Below are 12,703 nucleotides of genomic sequence, written 5' to 3' on the forward strand. Positions count from 1 at the left end.
GAGTGAGCCGGCACAGGCACAAGGGACATAACATCTTAGTTCCCGAGGTTGGTGGCTGGTTAATATTTCTTACAGCGCCTTTGTCTATGGGCGGTGGTGACCACTTACCATCAGGTGGCCCATATGCTCGTCCACCAAACTATGCCATAAAAAAATAAAAAATATATAAAGAAAAATGTGACACTATTTAAAAAATAACAATGTAAAAAAAATTAATTGCAATAAAAAGCTTTAACACCGTTTAAATTATGGAATTTGTTACACCCACTCGATTGCTTAGTGCGCATAAAACTTTGAATGAAAATTATAAAATTCCGTGTAAATAATTCAATTTAAAATAATAAATTCACGGTGTAAAGAAATACATTTTCAATTAGCGCCATAATGCTCGTCTATTTTCGATTTTGTTACATCAGAACCAGGAAGCGAACGCGTATTGTCTATTCAACAAATTGTTATCACCCATATGTCGGACGAGTAGAAAAACTCAAATGTATTTTAGTTCAGCCGCTCAATGCCACGAGGCCAACAACATCTCCTCTTTAATGAAAATAGTCATTGCGTACTTCGCAATTACTTAATATGAAATCTGCATGTTTTTTAGTCCAAGGCAAATATTGAAGATGGAGTTCCTCAGGGATGTATTTTAGGTCAAACATTATATTTAAAATTAATTATATCAGCTAACATAATGAAACAAGGCGTTTTAATTAAAATATGTTTATTTGGTCCCATATTCATTAAAATTATAACTAACATTTTTCATAATTTATCACAATACTAAGAACATCTAGAAACTTAGAAGATGATGAGCTATCTGCATTTATAAAATACTTTTTATGTAATTAAAATTGTAATTTTTCATATAATTGATATCTACATTCGCTTTGTGCGAGCCAGTCGTAAAGATATTTAAAATACATGCAATAAGAAATGAATCGTTAGCTTTATGAATAATAATCACAATTATTTACTTAATACAATCATACTGAATTCAGAAATCAGTTCTAATTTTCGCTTCTGCAAATAACATGAGACGCTGATTTTCTTCAACAGGTAACTTAAACTATTTCATTCGTATCTCAGTCTTAATCAACATACATAAACATCTATATTATATCATTAGCATAACAGATGCCTTATTTAATTTTAGCGTGCATATTTTGTTTTTGTAACTGTTTAAACATTTTTTTAACCAGTTACAGTTTCTTTCCCCGGTTCTTCTCAGGTCAGGATATTTTCTTTTCCGAACCGTTATTAGTTTTTAATTTGACAATCAATACGTAAGTGTAATGGTTTTCTATTGAATAAAGGAATTTGAGTTTGAAAAATTTGAGTCTGAGTTTCTAGAATACAAATGACAGAATATCATTATTATCTCCTGTTTTTTTGAGATCTCTCCTAATATAAACTATAAATCGGAGCAAACCTTTGCAATTATATATAACTAACGTATATTAATATTAAACTTTACTTAACATTTTAATTATGATCTCATTTCATTTTTCTATTGGACCATATCTTTGTCTAAACCACGTCATTCCACTGTAGTCAGCTTCGTATACATCAGGAATCTCTTTGTCAATAGCTTCACAATAAACCATCTTCACAGACGCTTCACCAAAAAGTCTCTCTTCGAATTTTATTAATTGCTTGAAGAAACCCGTGTTCGGTCGAATTTGTGGCCTAAAAAATTAAATCACGTTTAATTTTCGATTCACAAAAGTTTTGCTTTAACTCACTGAACTATAGCAGCTCATTTTAACAAACAAAAATCCAATCTATATATTTTTAATGTTTTACTGACTCGACTACAACTGCTATCAAACAAGTTTGTAATAAAATATTTATAAAATATTTTCGGAATACAAATATTGTAATTTTACTTATAAATATGATGGTATCTTCTATTCAGGCTTAAGTTATTTAAAAAGTATTTGAGCTATATTTAAAAAATTTAGATCTAGCCTGCGTTGAATGCATATGAATATTACTAACCTTCTAAGCTTCATGTGATGATAAGCTTCGCACAAAGTCATCTTGTGCCATTTGACAAGGTAAGCTAAGCAGAGAGTGACAGATCTCGAAACACCCGCCACGCAATGTACCAACACCACTTCGTTTCTTGACACGACCTGCATAAGAAAATCGTTTAAAAGACGTATTCTAAAGTTCATATATTCGTTTTATGTTAATACAGTATAACTACAGGGATATGACATTTCAATAACCTAGTTCGGTGGTGCTTGGTGATGTAAGGAATGGTTGTATTTTTTACGGCAGCATCAGGTGGCCAATTTAACAGTGCGCCAATATATGCCATGTATATATAACTGTTTCTACACTACTACATTTTTAACTATGATACAATGTAATGTAGTGTTTGACTATATTAAAATAAATTCTCTTCAATTACCTCATTTACAAGGTCAGCGACCCGTTCCATGAATGGATACATATCAGAGTTTGGGGTATCCAGCAGTGGTATGTATTGTCTTGGAACATAATCTTCCGGTGGAGGTGGCAGTTCAGGTGCGGCATTTATTACAAGTCCTGGTCGTAACGCCTTCACAGCTCCAGGCAAGGCATGGGCACCGCATATGTATACCGAGTTGATGACGCGAGATACTCCGAGAGGGCAGCCTCTGTTGACAACAGATAATTGTTTAATGAATTGTGTTTATCTATAAATTATACAATAACAAGAAATAAATTCACAGCTGAGAGAAATGCAAACAGACACCAACACAGAAAATATCCAAGAAAATTTCTTTCGTATTTTTGTATTTGAAGAGTTCTTTCGTATGTTACAGGAATGCGTTTGGAAGTGTCCTGAAAAAACGTCAACAATCCAGCGCGTAAACAGCATACCACGCTGTTGTGTCATTCTGGCGGGCAGCCAGCACGTCTGACCTAGCGCGAACTTGCGTACTCCGCGTAATTTCAGATTTGGAAGCAAAATTCTAACTCTAAATATTTTTAAGACAAGCTAACGAACATTTCAATCAAGTTATCATTACCGAATCAACACTGATAAAATTTACCAAATATAAAAGCTGGTACGTTTATATTACAGAATAAAATGTCATTAAAATTTAAAAAAAAAATATAAACTCTGGTAATAAAACAGAAAAAAACACCTAAATAAAATATATGTATGTAAAGACATTCGCGTGAATCTGTAAGTAATAAAATTTCTTTATAAATCCACCTGTTGACTATTTATTTTGTTTCATTAAATGCTTCTTTATTATCACCAACCTATTTAACTCCTCCTTCGTTGATTTCGCTTCTGTAACATCAACTCTCGGTTCGTTTTCAATTCCAACACATGCAACTTTATCTTCAACTGTCAAGACCTTCATTTTCTCCAAAACAATGGACACTGTTTCGAAATTAATATCACTCCACTAATAAAAATTTTTACCACTTCACTAAAGGGAAGCTTTTGCTTATCGTAAATTAATCAACAACAATATTTATAAGAGCATATAGAATGAAAATTTCGCATATTTTCATTGATAACAATTCTTTTAATATTTCGTAGTCTCGTACGTCGATACGCGGCTTTATATTGGGAAGATGCGTGCGCACGCGTCGATGGCTACAACGCGCACTGAAACGCCAGCGCGCGCTTGTTCACCTGTGATTTCTCAGCGCTCGCGCCTGCAATATCCGGCATTCCAGGGCTATTCTCGGACGACGGTGACTTATTTTGTTTACAATACGAAAATTACTGTTTTTGGTCCCTGGACGAAGGTTCGTGCATTTATTTTGGGTGTCCCATAATAAAATTAAAAATTATACAATGTATGCAATTAAAAAACATATTGTTAACGTCTTATCCACAAACGACATGTTTATTGTTTATGTACATTAAATTATTACAGCACTTTAAGTTTATATTCGACCCTTTTTTTGGTAATTTCAAAATATTTACGCCTAAACCCTAAAAAGTAACTAAAATTGGGTTCACTTAGAGATCGACACATAAATATTTATGATAAGGGGAGAAAAATCATGGAGAAAGTGTTAAAGATGAGAAAAGACATTACCCAGTGGGAAGTCACAATTTTTGTCCTTACTGAGATAAATACCTACTATTAACTACATTCTCTCATTAAATTGCTCTCGATTTAATATATGTCAACGTCAAATCAAGTCAAGTCTATAAAACCAGAACATATGAAAGTGTTTGATGTTAAGAACATTCGAAAAATCTAGGAGATCAACATTATACCATCGTAACAGAGTCATTGTCACAAAATCATCATAGATTATACAAGATATACTGACGCCTAACCTAAATCAGGATAGAAATAGATTCAGATATTACTTTATTAAGACTTTGGTAAGTTGAAAATAAACAGTAGTCAATAACTTAAATTAGATAAAAAATTCGAAAGTAACTATCATTCGAAGAAAGGAATCACAAAGTCTAACAGACAGAGAAGGAAAATTGAATAGGTGGCATAGTATTGTTAATAAGGAAGAGAATCTCTTTCCGTCTAATCTCTACCAACTGCGACAAAATCAAAACTAAATATCATTAGTTCCTTTATAGTTACCCAAAAGTAACGGTGCTAAATTAAAAAAGAAAAAGTTGATAGTTAGGCGCTATTAAGAGAATTGCATTGCAAACGCTGGCTGTACCTTATGAGATAGATTAGAATAATGTAATACAGTATTGTAGACATTAAAAAGGTCTACAAAAAAGTCCGCGATGGTATATATATGTCTATCTCTTAGTATAGAACCCACTATAGATATTTTTTATCTTTTACTTTTTACGATAAATAATGACTCAATTACGAAGCAATTTTAAGCAATACAGCATTTATCCTTATCCAATTAAGTAACTCAAATACATGTTGCATTTAATATATACCAATATCTTTACAGCATAAAAATTTAAATCAATATATACGAACATATTACAGATTAAAAATGCAGGGATATAGCTGATTGCATTGTCTAATGACAAAAAAAGCTGTGAACGTTTTATATAAAGACATTCTGTAGAATATTTAGTATTGGACTCGTGCGAAGCAGGGCGGGTCGCTAGTGTGATATAAAAACGAAAATAATAAAATTATAATACTGAAGTAAAAAAAATAAGAACACGTCAAACGTCACCTTCGATTTTATTTGTGCCATATACATAATTATTACTAATTTATTTTTTAATTCATTTTTTTTTATTATCATTAAACATTTTACCAGCACATACTAACACGTGAAGTCAGTATTTGTTTTCATTCGCATAAAACAAATCAATAATGCTAAGAAAAGTCTTTTTTTTCTTTGTTTTTATTTATAAAAAGCTAACAAACCCGACAAGTCATTAAAAGAAAATACAAAAACTGGACATTGAACTAAATTTCGTAGTATGAATATAAGTCAGCGTCCTACTGTACCCCATTTTTAATTTCAAAAATATATATTCTACTTTACCGTATAGCATTAAAAGAACTGTATTTGTATTTTTCATAAGAATTATTTCATAAATTTTCCCCATAATCAACCTTCAGAATCAGAATTTTGCGACACCGAATTCTATATGATTATTAATTATTTTAATGACACACGTCCGCACTTATAAATAAAAAAATGTAATTTTAAGGCAGTAGTGAAAACGATGTAATGTGCGAATGTAATTATAATGTATATTTTTTTTATTTTATTATAACTCCTGACAGTTTTTAATAGCAAACGTTTGTTCTAATGCTTAAGCTGTTTATTTTACAAGCACCAGAACCACAAAAAACATCCTAATCGAAAATATCTAACCGATTAGCCTTGACGCTGTGACCTCCTCCCTGACTCGACTGGAAACTCATGATGAAACCATAAATATTCTGAGTCATGTAAGATGTTAAATTCCAAACCAGGCCAATATATACTTACACACGCTCAAGGATGCGCGCAAATTATTTCATTCACACGTTGACACGTGTGTTCGATAAACGTCATACATAACAGTACAGGCGAGTATAAAAGCTTTAATCACACTACATTTACATTAACAGCCTGTAAAGTTCCCACTGCTGGGCTTAGGCCTCCTCTCCATTTGAGGAGGAGGTTTGGATCATATTCCACCACGCTGCTCCATTGCGGGTTAGGGGAATACACATGTGGCAGAATTTCGTTGAAATTCAAGAAAGACACATGCAGCTTTCTTCACGATATTTTCCTTCACCGCCGAGCACGAGATGAATTATAAACACAAATTAAGCACATGAAAATTCAGTGGTACTTGACTCGGTTTGAACCCGAAATCATCGGTTGAGATGCACGCGTTCCAATCACTGGGCTGGATTAATGGTTAGGAGGTATGCGTTGACAGATATAATACAGTTTTAACGTGTTATTTCCCTCTTCGAAGTTAAAGTCAAAATACCAAATATTTATTCAATATAGAAACATTACACTTGCTTATTTATTGGCATTAAAACTAAAACCGGTTCGGAAACCTGCGAAAGAAATAAGCTAGTTTTATTTACATGCCATTTATACAATAATAAAAAATATTCTATCATACATATCCCTTGCCGTATCCCACTTGTATAGCTCTGACTTGTATAACTTATATAATTTGTATAGCAGCTGAGCTCGCTTAAGAAAAGATAGAGTGATATAGTTCACGCTAATTTAATTTTAAGGTTGAGTGAGGAAATAAATAAGAGTATTTTTTTATAAGGATGGATAACACATCACGTAATGCTTCTATGGACGAAAGTTACTCATAAGGAAAAATAAAAATATAAGTATAATCTTATAGTCGCGTATTAAATATCGTATTATTATAAAGCAAAAGCGAAGCATATGGAAAAATAAAAAAAGATATTCGTGGTCTATATTGATGGCAATATAGTCCACGAATATCCTTTATTATTCATTTCTATTTCTATTTTGCATATCCAATAAGATAACGTCAAATAATTTAACTTAAGTATGTTATTCATTTATTTATATTTCTAATTAAATGTTAAATATTGATATATGAAAACTTTTAGGTATAATTATCATATGCTTTGTTTATTTATAAAAAAAATACTATAATACAAACTGAATCGCGTTATAAAAATCATCATCCTTCTCTTAACGTCTCAGCTCGAAAAATGAGAGTGACAGGAAGATGAGGTCGAAATTAAAACGAGTTACTCCCATACCCTGGATAAGAGCAACTCACAGAGGTCAGGATTTTGACTCTGTAAATATCTTCCGTGAGCAACGCATACGCTATTTTATTGAAATTCCGCAAATACTATTTAATTTGTATATTAGTCAATACAAGATTACCTAGATTACCGGTTCTAAATTGCGCGAACGTTGCCCTAGCTTTCTATCCACATTCGGCTCGATACTACCGAGGTAAGCTGACTTTTACTCAATGCTGATAACAGCAGACTTATTCCCCGTTTGCATAAAATAATAATAATATATATATATCATATTTTAAGAATAAAATTATTTATTACGACGTAAATATTCCATATCAATGATAGTTGGAATTTTGGCATTAATTAATAATAATCAAGTTGTACGTTTACACGATATAAACGTACAACTTTTTTATCGACATAAAATTACTTCATCGACGAATTTATTTACACGTGTTACATTTACAGAAGTAATTTTTACAAGTTACATACATACACACAGTACATTTATTTATACAAGTTTTATACAAGTCAACATTTAAAGAAGTAATTGCATTTTGTAATGAGTTGATCATTTATAAATAAATTATTTCAGACTTTATTTCATTTGCGTTTCATATTTCGGATCATAGACATGATTTTACCATTAACACTATTAATACTTATTTTCATCTATATTTATTCAACACGAAATCACGATTATTGGAAAAAAAGGAATGTTAAATATGAAAGACCCTTACCAATATTCGGAAATCATTTTAAAACACTTTTTGGAATGAAAGGTTTAGTTGACATTTCAACTAGAATTTACAACAAATATCCAGAAGAGAAAGTGTTCGGATACTTCCGGGGACCAACTCCTGAGTTAATAATCAGGGATCCAGATATTGTTCGAGATATTTTGAGCGTAGACTTCGCATACTTCCATCCACGTGGACTAAGTAGAAATACCGAGATAGAGCCACTGTTCAAAAATATTTTCCACGCTGATGGTGACTTATGGAAATTATTGAGGCAAAGACTGACTCCAGCATTTACAACTTCTAAATTGAAAAACATGTTTCCACTTATAGTGAAGTGTGCAGAGAAACTTGAACACGTTGGAAAAGAAATTATAGATGCAGGTGGAGAGTGTGATGTGCGCGAACTTATGGCGCGTTTCTCAACAGAATTCATAGGAAGCTGTGGTTTTGGCATTGAAATGGACACAATAAACAATGAAAATTCAATTTTTAGAAAATTAGGAAAGAAACTTTTTGCTCGTTCACTGAGGGATGTTTTTCTGTTAATGCTATTGGACATTTTTCCACAGATAAAAAGATTCATCCGAATCACTGATAAGAATTTAGAAGAAACGTTTACTAGCATAATGATGAAAATTTTTGAACAACGAAACTTTAAGCCTTCCGGAAGGAATGATTTCGTCGATCTTGTGTTAGATTTAGCTGGGAAGGGAAAAATTGTAGGTGATTCTGTCGAACACCGAAATTCAGACGGTTCTCCTAAACAAATCGAATTAGAAATTGATTTATCGTGCCTCATTGCCCAAATATTTCTATTTTTTATAGCTGGCTTTGAAACATCTTCGTCAAGTACTAGCTATACATTACATGAACTTGCGTTTAACATAGACGTACAGGAAAAGGTACAAGACGAGATTGACCGGGTACTTTTAAAGTATAATAATCGTTTGTGTTATGAGGCTGTTGCAGAAATGACACTTTTAGAAATGGCATTTAAAGAGGCGATGAGAATTCTACCGCCAGTGGGGAACTTGAATAGAATGTGTGCTTATAAATATACAATTTCTAAACTTGGAATAACCATAGATCCTGGTGTAAAAATATTAATTCCTATACAAGCCTTGCAAAATGACAAGCTTTATTTCGAAAATCCCGAAGTGTTCGATCCAGAAAGATTTGTAAATTTAAGAACGAATGAAATCAACAAATATGTTTTCATGCCCTTTGGAGAAGGTCCACGAGCGTGCATAGGTATCTATTTTTTCTATTAATAATTGTCATTAATCGTATTAAATAGTAATAGTCTAACATCCGGTTGCAATCAATAACCATTTTTTTTTGTAACTTTTAAATTTGTCATTTACTTTTTTTTTCTTATTTTTCATTGTTACTTTAATTTTTAAATTTAAATCTGACAATCGCTATCCTCGTCTGACTAGTGATGTTACGCACTAGCTCTCTTTCACTCTACTTTTAATATTTACTATCTTTAACAGCCAGCAACCCTTATTTGCGGCCAGATTCAATTAAGCAACCGTATATCATTGACATGTGAAATTATACAGCAATCCTCAATAAAAGGACCATATAATACGAAAACATTTTTTTCAAATATGACTTAATGTTCAAGCCATAAGCGCATTTAATCATATAAATCTTATCTCTACTACTCATATTAGGAGTTGACTTGTTTGCTTATATATAGGGCGTAATCTCCGTTGATCCAATACTGCATTTTTTTTTCACTAATAGATAACTACACTATTCCTTAGTGTTATAGGGTACGACCGTACTATTTAAATAGTAAGAGATATAATTTCGATTTAATTGTTATCAATGTTATAAAGAAAACAAAAATTACAATGTAAATTTACTTTTTTTAAATCTCGTATAATAATTTATATATATATATTAAACGCCGGTCTCGATAATGAGATTTCAGTCATTGTCGGTTTGAGTATGTTAGAGAAATCAAAGATAAACTAACAATAGACATGTACGTAGGATTGACGGACACAGATTTGCGAATGTATTGTTGTATTTTAAATATATTTTTTTTACCTACAGTAACATTGTTTGAACAACTAGTAAAGTTTTATTATTTATTATCTGTATGTAAAGAATGCTGACCTATTTCCACTGCTTGATTTCGAAATATAAACTGGCGATTTTGAAATACTGTCGCGCGATTTTTTTCTGAATTATGATGAAAATATTATTACAATAAAAATTACATTTGCATTGCGCCTTCAAAATTCTAAACAGTTTACAGCAGAAATTTTACTTAGCTTTACATACAACGTGTTAAGACTTTTTTTTTTGTAGAATTAATAAAGAAAACGATTGTAAGTTTTTAACATAAAAATAGTGTATTAAAACAAAATCCTATTTAAAAATATTAACATATTTTCTCCTCCTTAAATTAATCATTAAATATTTTCAATTTTGATGTATAAAAATTTAGGCGCACTTTGGGGGTAAAATCAACTCGTATTCTATGGGAGTAAACGACAAAACGCTCTCACGTGTCGTCTTCATTTTCTACCATATTAACTAACTGGTTAAATTAATTCAAAAACTATCAGTTTCGACAGTGATAACCAAATATAATTATTTCCTACTGGTGACGATAAAACTTATCTAAATAATATAACCATAAATTTGTTTAAATAAAATATGGATTTAGTGTAGAAGTACTTGCAGTTACTCCTATTCCTTTTTTTTGTATAGATTTTCACTTCATTTCTATATTCTAAGTAGAATAACTGATGAATAAGTGTCGCCCAATCGGTCTGCTCAAATGGTATCAGCGAATAATCAACTAGTATCTAATCTAATGTTATTGTTGCAGGCGCTCGGCTGGGTCAAATGCAGTCTCTAGCTGGACTTGCGGCTGTGTTACACAAGTTCTCAGTGGTACCATCAGAGAAATCCAAGAGGAAATTAATAATGAATCCTCGACTTAATTTAATACAAGGTGTTTTAAATGGAATCCCTCTTAAACTTGAGTTACGTAAGAAATAAAAAAAAAAAAAAAATTAAAGATCGACTTGATAAATTAATTTTAATATATTACTACTAAAATTAAACCTTGTTAATTTGCGTACATAAACCGATAGCATAGATATAACCAATAATATGTTAAAAGTAAACAAAGGTGGTCTTCTTAAGGTCTCAACAAGGGCCCTGTCAAATCGGTAGCGCAAAAAAATGTCTTGCTGATAGTTTTATCACTTTTTTTAATGGTCACGAAATGCGCTACCATAAATAATATTATAGACTCAGTATCTGAACCTCGCATAAATATTTGCAACAGTCCATACTCAACTCCAATTTTTGGAACAAAGTTCGCCCTCTCCAGATGATCTTTCAACCTCTTTCTTTCTTCCTGCGGTAGACGACACACATATAGTTATGTGGTTCTTGTTAATAATTCAAATTACAGTTTCTAACAAAATATAATTCATTAATAATTTTCCCCCTAAAGCATCGAACACTCGTTTCAAAGGATTCTATCAATCCACAAATTAAAGTGATGTGTTCATAACTTGTACAAATAGAAGCCTAAACACCAAATCACAACATATATATAAGGTCATGGGTTTTTCAAAGCATTATACAATTTGATTCATCTCCTTCGACTCAACTGCCAACACTCGAATGCCAACACAAAGCTTACAGATATGATTTCAATGTCAACGTTGTTCATTTGTCTAATAATGTTCCTTCAGTTATAATAAGCTAAGGACAATACATTTTACATATTTTCATTTTTTTGTATGCATTCAAGCTCTCAGTGTAAATAATTTTTATGTTAATTATTGTCGTTCGGTGCAAAGGCACTAATTGATTGCAATTTAAAATTATCTGTGTTATGATGTCTCTTTGAAACGTACTTGAATTAAAAATATTATCTAAAGATGCATGTTGACAGACTAAGTACTTAATGCACTTTAAATATTTGTGTTGAAATTTTATATATATAAAATGCTTATGATTAAACTAAGATCAGAAAGACAAATTTTTGACAACTGAAAAAAACAAAAAAGGCAACTGCTCTGATCTGTCTGTTTATAGGATTATAGGTTTTAATTACTTCCCTATTCTATAAGTGAAAGTCAACATAACTTCTCAACTCCTAGAATACCTACACATACGAGATTGATTTACAAGATAATTAAACAGATGTGTCGAATTCAGTCCACCAAATTAAGCCCATAATGTGTACTGTTTATTATTGGCGTACCTAATTTCAACGTACCTGGTAGCTTTTTACTACCTATACAATAAATAAATATAACTATTGGACAACATCACATAAATTACTCTGATTCCAATGTAAGTAGCTAAAGCACTTGTGTTATGAAAAATCAGAAGTAACGACGGTACCACAAACACCCAGACCCAAGACAACATAGAAAACTAATGAACTTTTTCATCGACTCGGCCGGGAATCGATCCAGAGACCTCGTACTTTTTACTATATATATGATTCTTTACATTTCGTAGTAACCTTTTTTGTAATCTGTAACTAAGGATCACAATTGGCCAGTAAGTGCCTCTACATATATTCTATTGGTGGTATGAGGTGTTCGAGATTATAGTGATATTATACATGTAAAAAATGTACCCTACAAACAGTCGAATAAATGTGAGCGGAACCGAAGCCATGTCAAAGTAAAATGGTAAAATTGCCACGACAATAATAGCCAATACAGAGAATTATTTCATTAAAAATATATTTAACATGACCTAATATCCATAACATTATTACGAACCGCCTAATAATGCAAAGAA

At 31.7% G+C, this 12,703-nt stretch overlaps 2 protein-coding genes across 2 annotated transcripts; one reads left to right on the forward strand and one right to left on the reverse strand.

Annotated features, from left to right (window-relative positions):
• Nucleotides 1-747: 747 nt before the first annotated feature.
• Nucleotides 748-3,634, reverse strand: LOC125064023 (dual specificity protein phosphatase 14). The gene is made up of 4 exons (XM_047670788.1): nucleotides 3,262-3,634; nucleotides 2,417-2,645; nucleotides 1,999-2,135; nucleotides 748-1,686 (listed from the first exon to the last, which is right to left on the reverse strand). The coding sequence occupies exons 1-4, from the start codon at nucleotides 3,363-3,365 to the stop codon at nucleotides 1,500-1,502; spliced, it is 657 nt and encodes a 218-aa protein (XP_047526744.1). The 5' UTR covers nucleotides 3,366-3,634; the 3' UTR covers nucleotides 748-1,499.
• A 222-nt stretch (nucleotides 3,635-3,856) lies between these two features.
• Nucleotides 3,857-10,930, forward strand: LOC125064303 (cytochrome P450 6B2-like). The gene is given in 3 exon segments (XM_047671268.1): nucleotides 3,857-3,898; nucleotides 7,759-9,157; nucleotides 10,758-10,930. Coding segments are annotated over 3 exon segments (1,614 nt in total).
• Nucleotides 10,931-12,703: the final 1,773 nt, after the last annotated feature.

Source organism: Vanessa atalanta, chromosome 5 (assembly GCF_905147765.1).
Source record: "Vanessa atalanta chromosome 5, ilVanAtal1.2, whole genome shotgun sequence".
Lineage (NCBI taxonomy): Eukaryota > Metazoa > Arthropoda > Insecta > Lepidoptera > Nymphalidae > Vanessa > Vanessa atalanta.